Source organism: Acanthisitta chloris, unplaced genomic scaffold (assembly GCF_000695815.1).
Source record: "Acanthisitta chloris isolate BGI_N310 unplaced genomic scaffold, ASM69581v1 scaffold5560, whole genome shotgun sequence".
Lineage (NCBI taxonomy): Eukaryota > Metazoa > Chordata > Aves > Passeriformes > Acanthisittidae > Acanthisitta > Acanthisitta chloris.
Window position 1 is genome coordinate 12,536 of NW_008650994.1, and position 21,039 is coordinate 33,574.

Genomic DNA, 21,039 nt, shown 5'->3' on the forward strand with positions numbered 1-21,039 from the left:
AAAGAGAATGGAGCTGAGGAAGGGTCTGGAGCAGCAGGAGCAGCTGAGGGAGCTGTGGGGACTCAACCTGGAGAAAAGGAGCCTCGGGAGGACCTTCTCACTCTCTCCAGCTCCCTGCCAGGCGGTGCAGCCAGGTGAGGTCAGGCTCTGCTCCCAGGGAACAAGGGACAGGACAAGAGGGAATGGCCTCAAGTTGTGCCAGGAGAGGTTTAGATTGGATATTAGGGAAAAATTTCTTCCTGGAAAGAGTAATCCAGCCCTGGCACAGCTGCCCAGAGCAGTGGTGGGGTCACTGTCCCTGGAGGGATTTAACAGCCATGTGAATGTGGCGCTTGAGGCCATGGTTAGTGGTGGCCTTGGCAGTGCTGAGAGAACAGTTGGACTCGGTGGTCTCAGAGGACTTTTCCAACCTAAACGATTCTATATCGATTCACTGCTCTCAAAGGTGACACCAGGAGAGGCACCAGAGTGGTCCTTCCCGGGGCTGCCATCCGGGACGCCAGGGACAGGCGCTGTGGCTGCCACTAGATGGCACAGATGTCATTTGACAGGAATTGGCTTAATTTTCCCCAGGGCAGCGAGGCCAGCAGCAGCCACCTCCTGGGGGAGGCTTTGAGGTCTCAGTGGTGCACTCTGCTCTCCCAAAGAGACATCTCAAATCCCTTTACAAAGAGGGTGATCTCTGTTTTAGGGATGGGAATGGATGCATGGGAAAAGGAACAAGACTTCCCAAAATTAACCCACAGGCCAACACCAGTAAGGTGGCAGAGCAGGAGCAGCTAACCAGAGAACCATCCAGGGAACTCAGTTTCACTGCTTCCTTTGGCACAGCCAAAGCCAATGCTGTGCAAAAGGTGGAACAATCCTCATGAGCCTCTAAGATAACATCAGGGACGTTAAAGACATGACCAAAGCGGTAGAATTCAACTCTCCTCCTCCTGCCAAGGTCTCCACTGCTGTGCATGGCTGGTCCCACTTCGACAAGCTTCATTTGTGTCCTTCTCAAGCTGGGCCAACTCTTCTGGGGTTGGGATCATTTACAGCAGGTGAGCCAAGGGTAGATTCAGGTCAATTCCAAAAGATACCTGGACACAATTTTACCTGTCAGTAATCAGAGCATCCCAGAATGGTTTGGATTGGAAGGAACCTGAAAGATCATCTTGTTCCAGTCCTCTTTAACAGGGTCCTTACAGGACCACTAGCCCAGGTTGCTCTAAGCTCCATCCACTTGGCCTGGAACACTCCCAGGGATGGAGCAGCCACCGTTTCCTGGGCACCCTGTGCCAGTGCCTCATCACCCTCACTGCCAGGAATTTCTTCCCAATATCTAATCTAAACTTGCCTTCCTTCAGTTTAAGGCCATTACCCCTTGTCCTGTCCCTCCAGGCCCTTGTCCCAAGTCCCTTTCCTTTCCAGCTGGAGACCCTTTAAGCTCTGGAAGGGACTCTCAGGTCTCTCTGGAGCCTTCTCTTCTCCAGGCTGAACACCCTCAGCTCTCCCAGCCTGTTCCACAAGTCTGCCAAACCCTGATCTTGAAGATCTGCCCTGTAAAACCTGTCAGCAAACCTCATTCTGTGAGGCCTTTTCACACCTGTTCAGTGTGGGTTTTGTTTTGTCTCTCACAGCTTTAAGCTCTGGAAGGGACTCTCAGGTCTCTCTGGAGCCTTCTCTTCTCCAGGCTGAACACCCTCAGCTCTCCCAGCCTGTTCCACAAGTCTGCCAAACCCTGATCTTGAAGATCTGCCCTGTAAAACCTGTCAGCAAACCTCATTCTGTGAGGCCTTTTCACACCTGTTCAGTGTGGGTTTTGTTTTGTCTCTCACAGCAGTGATGACCCTGATGTGTCATCTGCATGGCTGTTGTTCTGCCACTGCCAGAAGGCCACAGACCCAGCACAGCCCTGCAGGAGAACACCCTTGGGACAACCTCTGACACTGCTCAACATCCACAGGCACCTCAAGCTCATGGGAGCTCCTTTGGTGGTATGACTGGGAAAGAGGAGCCACTTGGGCTGTGGGTGTGAGGGCAGGGTGTGAAGGCAGCTGTGTGCAGGGTGTGAAGGCAGCTGGCGTGGGGGTGAGAATGAGGGAGGTGTGAGCAGAGGGCAAGACTGAGTGTCAGAATCTTCTCTTTCCCCATGAAGTTAATGGCAAAGCTCCCAGGCTGGCTCCAGGCAAGGCAGAGACATCATCTAGTCCAACTGGATCAGTCCAGAGCTGGCCAAAACTTAAAGTGCATTATTGAGGGCATTTTCCAAGTGCCTCTTAAATAGTGCCAGGCTTGGCACATCAACCACCTCCATATGAAGCTTATTTCAGTGTCTGACCACCCTCTTGGTAAAGAAATGCTTCCTAATGTCCTGTCTAAACCTCCCCTGATGCAGCTTGGAACCATTCCCATGCATCTTATCCCTAGATACCAGCAAAAAGAGATCCACATCCCCTCAGGAAGCTGTGGAGAGCAATGGGGTCATCCCTCAGCCCCCTTTTCTCCATACTAAACAAACCCGAAGTCCTCAGCCACACCCTGCAGGAGGCTCAGCACTCTGTGGAATTTGATATCAGTCCTTTATGCCTTGGTGAGCATAAGCGACAGGACATTCCCTCCTATTTCCTCCTCTCACGTGGCAGTTAACTTCAGGCCTCCAGTTCCCACTGGTGTCCTCTCTGCCCAGCCGAAAGAATGAGTGGTTTAGTCGGGAAGTGCATCCTTCAGCAAACCTCCTGGGTTAGGTCCATGAGGGAAGGCACTTCAAGCAGCTCCATGCTGTCATGAAGCAGCATGTTCAAGCAGGAAGGGAAGGATACCAGCTCTGGCATGTTGTGGCTGCTATTTTCAAGCTGCCCCAGGAGATGGATGTCAGGTAAATAAAACTGGATGAAGGTTTGACATCTGGAGTTACTAAGCCACAAAGAAAATACATAACAAAGCCCAAGTCTTTAACAGGGAAGGTCATGACATGTTGGGACAGTTTAACTGGGGTTGTGTGGGTTCTGCTTCAATGAATGTTTTAGAATTGGGCTTGGAGGCTTTTTCTTGAGGATCTCCTCATTTCTGTGGCTTGGGCTATGCAGAATTGCTGAAGTCCCTCCAATTTGTGGAGATGTGCTACAGTATAACCATGTGTGTTCTCCAGACAGAGGTTGCTGAGGACCCAGAGAAGGTCTCCACTGTTCACTTACAGCTTGGGCTACCCCTTGTGTTCATCCTGAGCCAGAAAGAGACCTATGAGGCTGACAGGAGGACAGCAGAGTTTGTGGCCTGGAAGCTCTTGGGGAAAGCAGGAGTTGCCCTTTTAGCCAGGTATTTCTCTCAGGTGTTTTGGGGTTCTCCTTGCTTTTTGTGCTGTTTCCAAGCTCAGGATGACAGTCCATGGACTTACTCACATCTGGATGAAGCAGTCAAACCAGGCTATATCCTGGGAGAGAGTGTCACACTTAAGGACTTGCCCAGAATCAGATTAGTTGGGAAGTGTTGCTGGCTTAGAAGTGGAAAAACAGTCAGACTAGGAGAGGTTTTGAAAAGGAAACTTAGCAGTGATAGAACACTTGCATTTTGCCCTCGAATTGAGGACAGAAAGAGGAGGAGGTGACTTTGCATGTCACACTGGTGTTCACTTTGTGTTTTGGAAGGGACCTCGTGGATCTGAACGTTCTGCACCGATCAAACGTCGCTCTGAAGACACCAGATGAGGTTAGATGTTGGATTCCTTCTTTGCACAACTCTTCCTACCTAGGCATGAGGCTCTTGAGAGGTGTTGGGGTGTTGCTTAGGTCTGTTGTTATTTGACAGCATTCCCTGAGGCTCAAGAGGAAGTATATTTCCCCAGATGCACATGTGTGTGCAATAGATTTTCCAGAGAAGTTGTGGCTGCCCCATCCCTGGAAGTGTTGCAGACCAGCTTGCATGGGACCTGGAGCAGCCTGCTCTGGTGGGAGGTGTTCCTGCCCATGGCAGGGGGTGGAATGAGATGAGCTTTAAGGTCCTTCTAACTCAAACCATTCCATGATGAATCTGTGCTTCGGAATTGCCCAAGCTGAGTGCTGTGGAGTGATTGTGCCTGCTGGTAGGGATAAAATACTGAGTTTATTTTAGGTTCAAAACATGGAGTGACATCTCCTTTACACCTTAAGGCAACACAAGGTTGTGATCTATATCCGAGTGCAAATTCCCCAGAGATATGGACTTTTCAAAGCCCTTTTTCCCTCTTAAGAGAGGCATCAAAAGGCAGGAGAGGGAATGAGTGTGAGACTAAGAGCAAACAACCAAAGGTCTGTGCTGAGCGGATGTAACCAAATGCCTCTGGCAGTGATTTGGGAAAGGGTAGGGTGTGAATTAAATGAGGTTGATCCAGATGAGCTAAACTCTGGAGGGACCTGACCCAGCTTGTGAGGGAAGATGGAATTTGGTGGTGACACATGCCAGGGAGCACATGTTGCCCCACATTGCCTGAACTGTCACTCTTGGGAGTACAGAGATACAGGATGAGACCTGAGCATCCCCTGAGGGGTTTCCATGCCCTGGTGAAAGATGTGCATGTTGTGTTGCTCCTCTGGGAGCCCAAGGGAGGTACCAGCACTTTTATTTCTCTCAGTCCATGGTAAGATTCCCATTTGCTCTCAAGTGCATTTGTCTGAGTCAGTGCCAGAACTGGTTTTAAGCCAACAAGGTTTGGTTTCTGAGAAATGCATTTTGCTCTTTCCTTTCCAGGGGTTGGCAGCCCCTGAACACTTGGGAATGCTCTTCCTGGCTGAGCTCTGTGAGATAAAGGATAGTTTATGCCATTTCCCAGTCTGTGATGGGCTGCTTGAACCCAGCCTGACAGCCAAGTGAGCCCTGTACCTCCCTGCCCTCCTTCCCTGCTTGGCCACTGGGATTTTTCCTGCAGTGGTGGATCCATGTTAAGTTGTTGGGCAGTGGAGCTGGTGGTCACTTTCACCACAGAATCCCACATAGCCACATTCCTCACAAGGAAACATCAGCCTGAAGTGAGGAAAACACATGGACAGTGAAATTGGGCTAAAGAAACACAACCTAGGCATTCCCTTGTTAGGAAGCTTTAGGGATCTGCTGACATATCCCCAAAATAAGGAGTTGGGTGTTGGAGTTACATCAGTCTTGAGTTTAGTTTGCAGAGGGAATAGGCAGAGGGTGATGTTTTGCTCCCACTGATTTACTCTGTTTTCCTTAGGGAATGCCAATCCAATACCTGGTCTTGGAAGACACCGATGAAGTTATAACCCTGGTGGAAGATAAGAACAAGGTCAAGCAAATCCAGGAGGAAGAGGAGGAGGAGGAGGAAGATGAGGCTGAAAAGGAGAATAACAATCAAGGTGTGCAATTAAGCAGTGAAAATCTGATTGTCATCAGATAGGACATGCAATCAACATCTGCCAGAGACTTACAGGTGTAAAAGCTTTAGAGAACACTTGCAAACTATCATAGTAACATCCTGGTGGCCTCAAAGTGGCTCTTTCCTTCTCTGTAGGTCACTGAAGTTCCAGATGGACAGGTATCATTTTTAGGGGAAACACCAGGGACACCAATGAGCTGTTAGAGGAACAGTCACACAAGTGCTGCATGAAGGACAGAGGTGCTTCTGCTAGGATTCACTCAGCTCCAGAGGCATGCAGGGTTTAAAGTGCACCCAGTCTGTCTCCTCTTCAAGCATCTGAAGAACCTCAGAATTATCAATCCTTTTGGAAAGCTTTGAGACATGTTTTTGTAGGAGCAGTTCCCCAGGAGGAAAGCACTGTCCCTGCAATGCAGGATTGAGAAGGCAGTTGTTCTCCGTACAAAATTGGGTGTGCAGGATCCTAGAGAGCCAACATGTCCAAATCCAAGGGGAGAAGTGAAGTGGGAGAAGTGCATTTTGGTGGGTTTGGGGGAAGCAGTTGCTTCCCCCCTTGTCTCTGTTGAGAGGTTCTGGCTTACATATCATACTGCTGGGGTGGCCCAGGGCACTGCAGTTCTGCAGCCCTGTGCACACCTGTGTTCATGCATCACTCTGGATCCCTTGCAGACATCCAGGATGACCAAGTGGTGGAAGCAGTTTCCAGGGACAAGAAGAGAGAGCTGCCACTGGAGCAGATCCTTGTCCTGACAGAGGAGAACTTCCACTCCTCCCTCTCGAGTGCTGCTCGGACAGTGGTGCTGTTTTATGCCAGCTGTGAGTATGACGCATGGCCTGGCTGTCCCTTCTCTAACCTTGGGATGCTCTCCGTGGTTTCCGTGATGCTGGAGACAAGTTGAGACTATAAATAAGTGCCTCACCCTCCTCTATGGGTCTCAGCAATCAGATTAAATCAGTTCTTCTCATTGGCTGAGAACATAGTCCTCCAGGAACATAGTGTCCTCCAGGATAGGAGATATCAATGTTCATAGGGGTTTAACCTGCATTTTATAGGAAAAATGTAGGATAAGAGGGAAAGTCATGGCCGCATGGGCTCATGGGATAGCCTAGACAACCTGGGTGCTGCCTGCTGAAGCCTAACAAAGCAGAGTCCATCATTCCAGAAGCATAAAGTTCAATTTTCCTTATTCATTTCAAGTCTTTCAGAGCTTGAAACACCTTAGGGTGCAGCGAAGCATAATGTGGCATTGTCAGAGAGCAAGGTGAGCCTGGTTGTCACCTGTGTGTCCCTCAGGGCTGTGTCTCCTGTGTTTCAGGGGAAGCTGTGTCCCTGGCAGTGCTGAGGTCTTACACTGAGGTGGCTGATCGGCTGAAAGGTAAGGTGCCACAGGGCTGAGGGATGTAGGATATTGATGGTATCTCACTCTCTCATCAGGAATACACTCATGTTTTCCCCTCACACTCCTAAGGAAGGCATATCCACACCAGGATGCTTAGGAAGGGTCCTTTGTTTCTTATTTAGGGATCTTTTCAGTCTCTTCTCCCAGGGAACAAGTGAGAGGATGAGGTGAAATGGCCTCAAGTTTTGTCAGGGAAGGTTTAGGTCAGATATTAGGGAAAATTTCATCGTGGAAAGGGTGGTCAGGCATTGGCTCAGGCTGCCCAGGGCAGTGATGCAGTCACCATCCCCGGAGGGATTTAAAAGCCGTGTGGATGTGTGGCACTTGGGGACATGGTTAGTGGTGGCTTTGGAACAATTGGACTTGATGGTCTTAGAGGGCTTTTCCAGCCTAAATAATTCTATTATTCTAGATGCCTCATCCCTGGAAACATTCAAGGCCAGGCTGAATGGAGCTTGGAAAAAACTGGTCCAGTGGAGGGTGTCCCTGCAGCTCTCTTGTCCTTGGAAGTACTTGATCTGGAAAGGAGCAGCAATTGGCCCTGGCTTAGGTGGAAAGCAGGACAGACAGGTGTGGGCAGGCCCAGATCCACTGGGCAGGATGGTGTCAGAGGGAGCATTTACAGTGCTGGTGCCTCCAGGGCCTGCAGACTGGCTTCATTCCATGGGAATTCTCACAGGTGGCCACAGAACTCCATAAATTACACCTAATGGTGAAGAATCAGCAGCACTTAAAGACAAAGGCAGGGAAGAGTGATCCTGCTGGCAGCAAAGACAGGAGGGAATGATCCTTCAAGGGGGTCTGAGCAGTTCCTGAGCAGTGTAAGCCCCCGTTCAGCTCCATTAGGGTCTCCAGTCCCATCCCTATTGGTGGATAGTAGAGAGAGGTGGATTCTTCTGCACATCCATTATGGGCTGAATCTCTTCCAGAGCTGCCTCTTTCTCCCTTTGGCTGTTGGAGACACTGAGGTGGCTTCATCCCCAGCAACCCAATGGGGAAGTCACATGGATCTGGGTGAGACCTGCTCTGGCACCTCTGGAGGTGGCTGGTGCCTCCTCCTGGTTTTCCTTTTCCGTGAAGGCTCATTTTCTCCTGGTGCTGGCTCTCCCCTGAGACTGGACACCTTTCAGCAATGGGGACATGTCTGGAGCCTGCAGAGGACCCAGCCAGCTTTCTAGAAAGCAGATGCAGTGGGAGTTACTTCCAGGAAACCCTCCTGGGAATGCTGCAGCCAGTGCTGTGATTTGAATGAAAGCAGTTCTGCATTCAGAGATTGCATGATGGGAAAGTCACCAGCAGCCTTGATCTGGACTGAAATTCCAGGAATAAATAGAAAAGGTCAGGAGGAGTTGTAGTTGTTAGAGATGTTATGGTTGGTGATGGTGTGGGGTTTCTTTTAGCTCCCCCCCTCAGCAGCCAGACCAGCTAGGGGAGCAACATGGAGAGTCCATGGGTCAAATCCTGCCTCTTCCTGAGCCAGTGGCCAAAATGTGATGGATTCTGCTCAGCCAGGATTTCACCATGTATGTTTTGAATCAATTGATAACAATCTCAGTACATGGAAGCAGCCACAGATTTAGACCTGAATGGGGTCAGGGACTTTCCTCTGTGCTCAGTGAGGTCCCACCAGGGCAGATGTGACCTATGGTATGACTCCAGGCTGCTTTCTCTGCCACAGTCTTGGAGTGGACAGAGACCAGCTGTGTTAGTCGATCTGTGAGGATCCTTTGTCTCTGCTGCTGAGGGAGCCTCAAGGAACTGGCAGGACCAGCTTCCAGGGGAGCTGGAAGTTGTCAAAGGATGCTGCTCCTTGGGCTCTCAGTGATGGCAGGAACCTGGATCAGGAAGGTCTTGAGCTCTGCAGGACTGAGACTGAAACATGGGCTATGGCTTGGGACAATCTCCCAGTTCCCCAGAAGCACTGGTATTCCTGTCTGCTCTCCAGGGTGGAGCTTTCTTCCCAAGGTCTGGGAAGCCAGTACCAGCTGTCTGAGGCATGAATCACCTGTGCCTGAAGCACACTTTGAGGTGCTGAACCAGGTCCTGCTTTTGATGCCAATTCTTTGTGCACAATGGCACTGAGGATAGGCCACATGCCATCAAGTGTACGGCAATGGGGGTGGTTGGAGGCTGGAATGACCCTGTGAATCATTCCAGAGCAGATGTTCAGCAGATCAGCACAAAAGGAAGTTTACAGCTCCCAAGCGTTTTTTGTTTGTGAAGAGATCCAGTTTAGCAAGCAGCAAGAGGAGCAGCTTTGTCTTGCTGAACTGAGCAGTGGTTCCTGCTCTTGGAACAAGAATGTGCCATTCCCAGTGCCACTGGGGCTGAGTGCTGCAGCTCTGGTTTGCTGTGGCAAGGGATAAGGTTTTGGGAGCAGCACCCCTGGGCCAGGAGAAGAGGATGTGAAGGTGAGACAGTGCTGAGCATTTCTTAGGTATGGGATTGGCTTGATTTTTGCAAAGAAAAAAGGAAACCCATACCTAAGAAGAGCAATATATTGTGATGAAAACCATTTCTGCTTCCCTCCTCTGTGCTTGTCAAGTCTCCTTAGAATTGTAAATCATCAGGGTTGGAGAAGACCTCAAAGATCGTCAAGCCCAACCATTAACCTGCCACTTTGCTAGTCTCCTTGACTAATGACTTCCAAGGATGGGGCAAAGATGTAGCTCAAAGGCATGAAAATCACCAGTGTGATTTAGCAATGTATATTCACAGAGCCTAAATCTGAGGTGAGGATTTAGTTCCTTGTGTGATGCTATCTGGGTGGTTGTTTCCCATTGCATACCAGATTCTTCCTCTGGAAGTGCAGCACTGCATACATAATTTCTCTTTCATGCTGTAGCCTTTGGATCAGCTCTTCAGGTGAGCTGTACCTAATATCACAGAATCTTTAGGTTGGAAAACCCCTCTAAGGTCATCGAGTCCAACCACTCCCCCGGCACTGCCAAGGCCACCACTAACCATGTTCCCAAGTGCCACATCCACGTGGCTTTTAGATCCTTCCAGGGATGATGACTCCACTGCTGCCCTGGGCAGCTGTGCCAGGGCTGGACAACCCTTTCCATGAAGGAATTTTCCCTAATAGCCAACCTAAACCTCCCCTTGTGCAACTTAAGGCCATTCCCTCTTGTCTTGTCCCTTGTTCCCTGGGAGCAGAGCCTGACCCCACTTGGCTGTGCCTCCTGCCAGAGAGTTGTAAAGAGCAATAAGGTCCCCCTGAGCCTCCTTTTCTCCAGGCTGAGTGCCCTCAGCTCCTTCAGCTGCTCCTTGTGGTCCAGCCCCTTCCCCAATTCCATTCCCTCCCCTGGGCACATTCCAGTGCCATGACAGTCCTGCCTTCCAAAGGATTAGAAGTTCAAGGGATTCTTGATACTCATTCCTTATAACATTGATGGTTTGTCTTGGCCTGATTTCGTAAGACCCCTAGGACAGAGGTTCTCACTGTTGCTGGGTTTAGTAGCACCTACAAGCACAGAACAGCAGGATTTGCGTTCCTCTTTCATCCTTATCATTCATTAGCTCAACAGTGAAGCACAGGGCTGGACAGCCTGTGGTTGAATTACTCAACTCCTGAAACTGCTGCTCTTTGGCAATTCATAATGTGCTGCGGGTTGGGATGGGATTGTGATCATGCTGTATGAGGTGTTCCTCAGTCCAGATGAGGCTCCTTTGGACCACATGGTAGATAATCCCCTGAGGTGCTATCTGGATACTAAAATTCATATTTGAGGGACCTTTGAGCAGCCTCACAACTCAATTTTAACAAGGCCTCAAATCCCTGTTTCCATGGCATTAATTCCCAGAGTTGGGCAAGACACAAGATGTGGTAAGAGATGATGAGAACCAGCTACACTGGCTCAGAGGTGTGAAGTAAATCCAGGGTCAGGCTTTTAATTGGAGATGTTCTTTCAGAGTGTGAGGAATGACACAAACCATTTCCACTCTCCTGGAGTGTTTGACAGCTCCTGCCTGGGTGGATTTGCAGCGCCTTTGCTCTGTGCTGCGTCTTGCTTGTTCTGTCCAAGAGTTTGATGCAAGGCAGAACAGCAGCAAACTCCTCCTGTGAACTGCAAAGCAGAGCCTGAAATGAGAGTTGCAGAAGATGGTCCAGTGGGATGCCAAGGACGTAGGGATATGGGATAGGAACTCATGTTAAGGTCAGCTCTGCCATCACCTTAACATGAGAGATGTATTGCCCATCCTTGCAGCCACGTTCTAACATGTGATCAAACCCTTCCACAGCTTCTCTGTCTAAAATACTCCGAGAATCATGGAATGGTTTGGGTTGAAGGAACATTAAAGCTCATCCCATTCCACCCACTGCCATGGGCAGGGACACTTTCCACTAGCCTAGGTTGCTCCAAGCCCCATCCATCCTGGCCTGGAACACTCCCAGGGATGAGGAATCCACAGCCTCTCTGGGCAACAAGAGGTTGTGCAGCTATCAGCTCTGCTTGGTTGTCAGCTTGTTTTCCTATTTGGCTGTCCCTCCCTACCTGGCAATGGCTTGTTATCCTTGCCCAGTGATGTCACTGTCACCTCCAGACTTTACATATTGTTAGATTTTATTGTTTCTTCCTGGCAATTAATTTCTCGTCCAAAGTTCTTTGGGGTTTTCCTCAGTATCATGTCCAAACTCCTCCAGATTCTCATTGCTTAAGCCTTTCCAAAGAAATGCTTCTCCGCCTGATTTGCTGGGCTCTGCAGAGCTCTCACCAGGACAGAAGAGCAGCATTTTCCCCCCAGTACAGACACTGTTGAGTTCATCCCATTCCAGGAGCACTGATGGTATCTGTGCATCCTCCTTCTCATCGTGGAATGCTGCTATTCTTACACTTTGCCCTTCACATTTCTTTATGCCCCTCTGAGCTTGGGATCATTTGCAGATTGGGTGTGTTTTATTCCAGCCAGGCTGTTGATGAAATAGTGATCACAGTCAAACCCAGGGCTAGGCAGAGAAGAACACTTGGCTGGTTTGATTTGCTCTGCCTCTGTGTCTGTGCCTGTCTCTAGGTTCCATCCCACCTTTCCCATCTAGCTGTTAAATCCTGTTCAAATAAATGTAAGGAATGAAGATTTCTGAGCTGTGGCAGCAGCATGTGCTGGTCTTCACCCAGCCTGAAGGTGAAAGAAAGGCTGGTAAGATCCCTGAAAGTGTTCCAGGCCAGGTTGGATGGGGCTTGGAGCAACCTGGGCTAGTGGAAGGTGTCCCTGCCCATGCCAGGGGCTGGAACAAGGTGGTCTTGAAGGTCCTTTCCAACCCAAACTATTCTGTGCCTCCATGATTCCTTGATGTAGGACATGCTGGAGTTGCGGAAGTCTTGGGCTCCTGTAGAGCATGCAGGAAACTAACCTTCCTTTGTTTCACTGCTTACCAGTCCCTTGAGGTTATCACTTTGGTGAGACCCATAAAAAGCTTCATTAGGACTTCTCCCAGGATCCAGAGTTGGACTGACTGCTCTGGAAGTCCCAAGTGCTCTTCCTTTCCCTCTCCCTTAGTTGTGAGATCCTTTCCTTAGGGTCATACAGGTGTCTGCTATTGCCTTGGAGATGAGCAGCTACCATGGATAGAATCACTGAATATCCTGAGCTGGGAGGGAGCCACAGGGATCAAGTCCATATCCTGGCTCTGCACAGAGCATCTCCAACAGTGTTCCTGAGAACATAGGAGTCAGAAATGCTATGAGACTGCCTGTGTTATATGTGTCTTCCATACATCCCTTTGACTGCTCTGTGTGTATTTCCTTTGTGCTTGAGGTAGAACTTTTCACTATGGGGCACCTTAATACGTGAAAAAGCCTTGAACACTTCATCCTTCTCCATGCCAAGCTTTATCTTCCTTTTTCCTGGCAGTCAGTGCCTGTTGTTTCTTCTCTTGGCCTCATTCCTAGGATATTTCCAGTACCTTTCCTTATATGCTCCTGGAGAGTTACTTCAGGGTTTTGTGGTATCCCTTTGAGTAACCAACCAGACCTCAATGTCTCTGGGAATTACCAGAGTACAACCTCTCACTTCCCTGAGTTTATTCTCTCCATGCTCTGTTGTTTGGATCAATCCACACCTGATGGGATATTCCACATATTCACAGACTGGAAATAGTTCTTATTGTGCCCAAAAAGGGTAAGGCATATCCATGAAGGATTTCAAGAGGGAGATGGGCTGTACTCAAAGGGATTGTGTATCCATGGCTGGATTTTGGGATCCTGCCCACACAAAGTGGCATTTGGCTCCAGGAATGGTCCAGTAACATGTCAGTGGTAGCCCACTTGGGCTGGCTCCAATTGCTAGGATCCAGCCCTTTGGGATACATACCAAAGCCAAAAGGATTTCTGGCAGCATTAATACAAATATATGAGATAATATCCAAGGAAGCTAATAAAAAGCTTTTTCCAACCACTTTATTATCATTAATTGATCTTTGTATTATTTATAACTATTTCTTTTGCATTCTAGGAACTCCTGGGGTTTTGTTCTCCCTGGTGAACTGCTGGGATTGGCCTGGAATTTGCAGCCAGGAGAATGTCACCCAGTTTCCTACCATCAGGATTTACAAGGAGGGAAAGCAATCAGTGTTGTATGATGGAATGTGGGGGACTGAGGAGATGAGCAGCTTCATCATGCTGTAAGTGCAGAGTCCCCACCCTGGCACAGCTGCCCCATCCAGCTCGGGATACTTCATTGTGTTGTGGAAGTTCTTTCGGGAAAAAGAATGTCAGATCTGATGGTACACCTGGTTTGGAGATTAGCTTAATAACTTCTTGTGTTTTCCCATGTCAGAGAACATCTGTTCTTGGACAGCACATCCTTCGGTTGTTGCTGTCCCTGAGTGTTTGTGGGAATTCCGTCTCTGATTTTTTCTGGGGATCCCAAGAATCTCAGAGCAACCAGTTTGGCTCAGGGATGTCCTTCCCCTTCCCGTCCCTTCCCTCCTTCCTTCCCTCCCTTCCTCCCTCCCACCCAGATGGCTCCATTTTTGTCTCCAGTGAGGCATGATAGTTGGTCACATTGGGTTGGGGCATTGTTGGATTGATACTGCCCTTTGTCTCTTCATCCCAAAACTCTGCCTTTCCACAGGAGCCGAGTTTCCTGCCCACTGAAGCTGGCCACGATGGATGAAGCAGAAGGATATTTAAGAGGAGAGTTCCCCTCTGAGCTCTCACCCTACACCCACACTTCACTTCTGGGAGTGTTTAGCACAGCCACGAGTGAAGGTTAGTGTGGGATTTGTGGGTTAAGCACTCAACTTCATTCCTGGGAGAGGGCTGATTCCAGGTGCTTGGAAGTTTCTCACCACCCTCCCAGTGTCCCATCTAACCCTGCCCTCTGGCAGTGAGAAGCTATTCCCCCTTGTCCTGTCACTCCAGGCTGTTGTCCAAATTCCCTGTTGTGTCTCCTGCCCCTTCCTGTGGAGAGTTTGGCTCTGTCGTCATAAATCCCTTCAAAACAGTTGTAGCCTGGCATTAAATTCCCTCTTAGCCTCTGACTTAGCCCAGATCCATCAGCCTCTTCCTGTAGTCCATGTACAACACATCACAGCATATTCTGTCTTAAGGAAATCCTTTTCCACCATCAATCCAATCAAGCTCTTGCAACCAATACACAATCTAAAACCTTATTTCTTTTAAAACTAGAGCAGCAATAAGGTAAAACACAAATTTCCTGCATCAAAAGGGATGAAATGGGGGTAACTCTGTGTTTGCATGGAAAGAAGTGAACAACTCCTATATAGAATGCCAGAGTGGCTTGGATTGGAAGGTATTTTAAAGCTCACCCTATTCTACCCCCCCTGCCATGTGCAGGGACACCTTCCACTAGCCCACTTTGGTCCAAGTGCAGTCCAACCTGGCCTGGCAAACTCCCAAGGATGGAGCAGCCACAGCTTCTCTGGGCATCCTGTGCCAGTGCCTCACAGTGGAGAGCTGGGACATTCCAACCCCTCAGTCACTCAGTTCCCAGCTTCCCCTGGGAATTACTGCCTTAAAACCAGGAGAACTTTCTGATCTTGCTGAAGATAAACTCTCAGACTATTTTTCATTTTAAAGCTCCATTGTGCCCCTAAACTCTGGGTTAATGCAAACCAAGCTGCTTTCCCACATGAGGAGGTCCACAGGGAATCAATCCACTTGTGACCAGAGGTAAGGACTAAATGAAATGTCTGGAACTAACTGGAAAATGGGCTGTGCTCACTGAGGCAGCTGACAGCTACTTTCCTGCCTTCTGGAGGGTCTAATCTGGGAAATAAAGCAGAAAATCTGACTGATCCCACGAAAACTTCAGTCCTGCCCAGAGAAGCTGTGACTGCTCCATCCCTGGGAGTGTTCAGACCAGGTTGGATGGGGCTTGGAGCAACCTGGGCTGGTGGGAAGTGTCCCTGCCCATGGCAGTGGGATGGAACTGGATGATCTTTAAGGTTCTTTCCAACCCAAACCATTCTGGGATTCTGTGGAGAAGTTGTTGATTTCCTTCTGTGCAAACAAGAGCCTTGGAGGTTTCCAGAGAGCTCTTTGTGCAGCCTTTTCCCTCAAGGCACACTCTGTCTGCAATACAGAATCCAGTCATCCACACATGCCAAAGGAGATAGAATTCTGGATGCCTTCCCCACCCTTAACCTGGGGGTGTTGGAGCCTCATGCAGAACGACCTGAGGGAGCAGAAGCCTGGAGCCAAACCAGTCAGGAAAAGCACATTGCTCCTGTTATCAACCTTCAGACTTCTCTGGAACTTCCAATCATTTTCTTAGGGCAAGAATTCCTGCTCCGACCTGAACCAGCAATACTTCATGTCATTGTCATTTCTAGTTAACTGAAACAGAGCAGTGACATGTCCAGCTAAAGAAGTCCCTGGACTTTTCCCAGCCCTTTGCATCAGGCCTTTGGTAGCTCTGAGCTAAAAGATGCTTGTTGGAAAAATTCCTAATGAATATTTATTAGAAAGAGGTGAATGGTATTCCAGGGTAATGAATTAGTGTTTTTCTGGAAGCTTGGAAACTTCTAGGAGAGAAATCTGTTTGCTGTGCAGGAACTGGAATCATCCTTGGAAATAAGAATGTCTTAAACTGTGTGGCAAGTGTTCTAAACTACACCTGTGTTCTGCAGTGTTCTGATGCCTCTCAGGGCTTGGCAGCATCCATGGAATCCAAAGGAGGAAGGCACAAGAGATGCTACAGGTGCTGCTGGAAATTCCTTCTGCTAGAAGGAGTGATGCTCAGATCCTTCCTGCCAGAACTCTAGGGACTTTAGAGCCTTCCTCATCTGGCAGCTTTGTTCCTTGTTTCAAGACCAGTGAAGCTGCAATTCATGGCAGCTGCTGTGGAATACATCTGGAATTCTAGCTCATGGAATGTGCTGCAGTGCTTGGCCAGGCCCCACAGGGAATGAAACCAGTGCTCTCCAGGGGACTGATTTCCTAGGAAATATTTAAATAGATTCCTTAGAAGTACTTCCTGTCTGCAGTGAAGCTGTGTGACTTTGGGGGGTTCTGGCACAGAGCTGAGAGACTCAGTGATCCTTGTGGGCTGATCCTATGAAATGTCTTTCTTTCCACACTGATAAGCAACCAAAGAGCTGGAAACCAACATCAAAACTATCCAGTGGTGGTTTTTGTCTGTCACAAGATGAAGCAACCAAGCTGTGTCACCAGCTTTGTTCCATGTGTGTTGTTTCCTACACAGGACACAGACCTGTTGGAGCAAGTCCAGAGGAGGCCATGGAGGTGTTCCAAAGGCTAGAGCAGCTCTGCTCTGGACCCAGGCTGGGAGAGCTGGGGGTGTTCAGCCTGGAGAAGAGAGGGCTCTGGGGAGACCTTAGAGCCCCTTCCAGTGCCTAAAGGGGTTCCAAGAGAGCTGCAGATGGACTTGGGACAAGGGCATGGAGGGACAGGACACAGAATGGCTTCCCACTGCCAGAGGGCAGGGCTAGATGGGATATTGGGAAGGAATTATTGGCTGTGAGGGTGGTGAGGCACTGGCATAGGTTGCCCAGAGGGGCTGTGGCTGCCAGGTTGGATGGGGTTTGGAGCATCTTGGTCTAGTGGAAGGTGTCCCTGCCCATGGCAGGGGGTGGAATGAGATGATCTTTAAGATCCTTCCAATCCAAACCATTCTGGGATCCTATGATGTCTGAACCCTCAATGAGCCACTCCTAAAGGATTAAAGGTACCATTTGAAAAGAAATACAGTGGAAATGAAAGTTTATGGTCCCTGTGGGAACCAATGGAAACTATGGCTTGGAGTGTAGCTGAAAAAGGAGTCAAAGAACCAAAAAGTGCCCAGTTGTAAGCCCACCCCATCTCCTGAGCTCTGAGTCACTGGTCCCAGGAGCTTGGGCTGTGGTGCTGTGATGGTGAATGGTATGAGGACACTAACTGGGAGCTGTATGAGATCTTACTTAGGTCATAAAGCAACACTATATCACAGATACATCCTTAATCCTCAGGAAAAAGCCTTACTTTGCCACAGAGTGAGATTTCTCCTTTCCTGTGGTCAGAAGAACCTTTTCTGTTGCTTTCAGTTGCTAAATCCAAAGGAGGAGGGGTTGGGAGTGGTATTGAAATCCATCCTCTTCTCACCCCACCTTTGGAGCAGTTGTTTAGATCTCTGATCCCTAACTGCATTCCACATGCTCACTCAATGTGGCTTAGATGTTCCCACAAAGCTTGACTTTCCCATGGATCCAGCTGCCAGGCTGGACAGGGCTTGGAGCAACCTGGGCTAGTGGTAGGTGTCCCTGCCCGTGGCACAGGGTTGGAATGAGATGAACTTTAAGATGCTTTCCAAGCCAAACCAGTCCAGGATTCTATGAAAGCTGAGGTTGTTTTATAGGGGAATAAACCAGTTCTGGATTCAGCTTCATTTTGGGGCTCTGCTCTCAGATGGATTCAGCTGAGATGGATCAAGGGAGCCCCAAGTGGTCCTTCCGAATCCTGTAACAGCCTCTGCCTGCTTGGAAGAAGTGGATAAAACCAAAAGACACTTGGGGGAGAGGTTGGTTTATCTCTGGGCTCTTAGCACTATTCCATAAAGTCATCATCCATCATCTCCCAAAGGTCACTGGGATTTAGAAGATTTCTATTTAAGACTTATAATTGGTCTCTTGTTTGTAAGAACACTTAGGGACTTGAAGTCCTTAAGGACATTTCATTTTCCATCAGTCCTGCAGATCCTGGAAACTCACTGGTGGTGGCTGCAGAGCAAACACTGCTCTCATAATGGGAGTATTCCTTTGATCCCTTCAGTCACTGCCAACTCCTCTTCCCATGGCTGTGAGCCTCAGCCATTTCTCAGGGGCCTCTAATCCTGGTTTCATTCCCAACAACTTGCTCTGGGAGGTGTAATGTGTGCAGGCTGCAACTGAGTTTCCAGAAGGAGTCTCCACACCTCTTTTTCTATTGTTTATTCTTGTATCTTTGCCTATTTTTTTCCAGCCAGGAAAGCTTTTGAAGAGGCAGGAAACATCCTAAGTGGCCATGTAAGGATGGGGATGTATTTGGAAGATGACTCCATGGCTCTGTAAGTTGTTTCTCTTTTCCTTTGGGAAGAATCCAAACTGATTTGTGTTTAGTGTAAGGCAATGCGTAGGGCGAGTGTCCCTGGCCAGGCTGAGTGACAGCTATGAGTGACGTAGGCCTCTGGGAAGATTGGTCAGGATTCATCCGAAGGAAATTCTCACCTTGTCTCTGCCACTGATTCACAGCTTGTCCATGGGCAACTCCTTCAGCCTGTTGACATGAAGTCATGTCACTTCCTGCTGTTCATATTCATTCCAGGTATTTGCAGTCCTCCATCCCCCGTGGGCCTGCTTTGGTTCCTCATACAAAAAAGAGCAAACTTTAATGAAGGAAAAAACAGGCTGGAAAAATTATACAATCAGTGTGCGAGGGAGAAAAACCCAATTCTGCCCTACTCTTTCTGTCAGGAAGAAGTGATGGATTGGCACTGACCTTCCTCTTCCTCCAGTCCCTTCACTTGCTCTGGTTGCTTCCCCCAGTTGCCAAGGGGCTGCTTGTGACTACTTGCAGGCCCTCTGGGCTAGCAGTGGAGTGGCCATTGAGTCTGGATGCTGGAAAAGCCTTTAGAAGCCTGGAAATTAATGCTGTCTTGCCATGGAGCTGCCTTGGAGCTTTGGTCTCATCCAGCTTCCCTGTAGGCACTCACATCTGTCTGGGAGATGTTTGCACCTGCCAAGGATGGGGAGCAACCTACCTCCAACTGTTCAACATCTTTCCATGGATCTTTAATTCCTGAAAGATGTTCCCTCCCTTATCCTTCCCCCTGGCAAGAGCAAGATGTTACCACCATTTCCAGACAGAACACTGGGAGGAAGAGTGCTGGAAAAACAGAGCAACCTTCCTCTTGCACATGTGGTAAAGGCGAAGTCAAGGCTCTCCTGGCCAGCTCCTGATGGAATAAGCTTCAATTGCATCCCTAATTTTAAGCCAGATTGGAGCTAATGGGATCTGAGCACTTAACTGTGTCATTAACACTCCAGCAAGGGGCAAAGTGCTTTGGATCAGAGTGTGAGAAGTGCTTCCAAGATACACCCAGAGGAATCTTGAGCTTGTCCTGGCATCTCATTTCCTTCAGGAATTAGCTATCAAGGCAGAGTTAAAAGTCCCAAAAGGTCCTTGGCCTGTTTTTCAGGTGTGGGTTTAACAATTCCTTGGTAATGCACCAAGGAATTACTTCCATTAGTTTCTTAGAGGTGTGGTGCATCCCTGATGAGACGTGAGCATTAACCAGGCTCCAGGAACCAGCCATGGTTGGATCTTGGAAGTGAGGCAGTGCCAAGCCTGCATCGGAGACCACTGGGCAGGTCCCAAAATCACAACCCCCCAGGCTGAGACTTCTCTCCCCTAAGGATCTCGGGATAGAAGAAATAAAAGCAAAGGACAGCAGAGTGATCTTCCAAGGTCCTGGTAGGAAAAGCCTCTCTGTCTTCTCTCAGTGCTGACACAGGCAAGGATACACCTCCCTGCTCCTGCTCCAGGAGCCTGAAACCTCCTCCTGTTCCTGTGGAATATTTAGTACAGTTTATCTTGATCCTCATCCTGCCAAATTTGGATTGGGGCTGTGATTTGTGGGTGAAGCTACTGTAGCTGATCAACATTTCAACTGTAAGTAGAAAGTAAACACTTACAGAAATTCCTTATGTAAGAGTCAAACTCACTTCACTTCCTCAGAAAAAGCAAAGCTAGTCTTATGGTCAGCTCTCAAGGAGGAAAGTACTTGTGGCTCTCAAGTCACAGAAAGCTGATTCCTCTCTTTCCAGAGCAAAAAGGCTACACAACACACTATGAATGTTGTTAGCAGACTGTTGCTCAGGAGGTACCTGCTGGGCTGGTCACTGATGAAGGGAGAAAAGGCATTGAGGGAGAAATGCTTTCAATGAAGTTGTTATTTATTTCCACATCCATGGCAGAGGTTCTGCCAAGAGCTTGTTTGCAGATAGTTTGGATTTAAATGCAAGGCTCACATTACCATCCAGTGCCACTGCTGGATAAATATGAGCTGTAACAAACAATACAACCCCTCAGTGCCAAGAAGATGAAGATTGATTGCAGGGTGGAGAGCTTGGGAATTCCTTGGGTTTCCTGTATTGTGTGAGGAATTTCCTTATAGGACCATGAAATAGATTCCCAGAATGGTTTAGCTTGGAAGGATCTTAAAGCTCATCTCATTCCACCCACTGCCATGGGCAGGGACACCTTCTACTAGCCCAGGTTACTCCAGGCCTCATCCAACACTCCCAAAGATTGAGCAGCCACAGCTTTTCTGGGCAACCTGTGCCAGTGCCTCAGCACCCTCACAGGCACTGCTGAACTAGTTGATGTATGTAGACAGAGGCAGAAGAGTCCTCACCTCCTCTGAGCCATGACCAAGCCAGAGAATCTCTTTAAAAGCTGTTTGAGAAGCTCAAAATCCATGAATTTAAATTTTTGTGGGGGTTTATCACTCTTAATCAATGGTAAATACAAGTTAGTTTGCAAAGCAACAGAGAGGAAAGTTAAGCATCTTCCTCATAGCCCAGAGGTGTGAGACTCAACTTCCTTGGAGTAGCAGAGCTTGGGAGTCCTCACAGGGAGAGGAAAGCTTAGCTCAGGACTGGAATTGCAAAGATACATTAAGAAAGCTGAAATGGCTCAGATAAATCCAAGAATAGTTTAGCAGTGGTTTCCCAGCATTTGAAGGCCTCAGGGAAGTCCATGGTCAGGAGTTGGACTTCAATGACCCTTGTGGGTCCCTTCCAACTCAGGATATTCTGTGATTCTCTGATTCCTGTTGCTCTTT

General features: G+C 48.7%; 1 protein-coding gene across 1 annotated transcript in view; it reads left to right on the plus strand.

Annotated features, from left to right (window-relative positions):
• TXNDC16 (thioredoxin domain containing 16) overlaps nucleotides 1-21,039 on the plus strand; it is a 31,732-nt gene that overhangs the window by 5,499 nt on the left and 5,194 nt on the right. Inside the window, exons 7-15 of the mRNA XM_009071192.1 lie at nucleotides 1,829-1,982; nucleotides 3,137-3,303; nucleotides 3,633-3,693; nucleotides 5,192-5,333; nucleotides 6,023-6,169; nucleotides 6,670-6,729; nucleotides 13,210-13,378; nucleotides 13,831-13,967; nucleotides 18,177-18,261. Coding sequence (XP_009069440.1) covers nucleotides 1,829-1,982; nucleotides 3,137-3,303; nucleotides 3,633-3,693; nucleotides 5,192-5,333; nucleotides 6,023-6,169; nucleotides 6,670-6,729; nucleotides 13,210-13,378; nucleotides 13,831-13,967; nucleotides 18,177-18,261 — 1,122 coding nt within the window. The remainder of the gene's footprint in view (nucleotides 1-1,828; nucleotides 1,983-3,136; nucleotides 3,304-3,632; nucleotides 3,694-5,191; nucleotides 5,334-6,022; nucleotides 6,170-6,669; nucleotides 6,730-13,209; nucleotides 13,379-13,830; nucleotides 13,968-18,176; nucleotides 18,262-21,039) is intronic.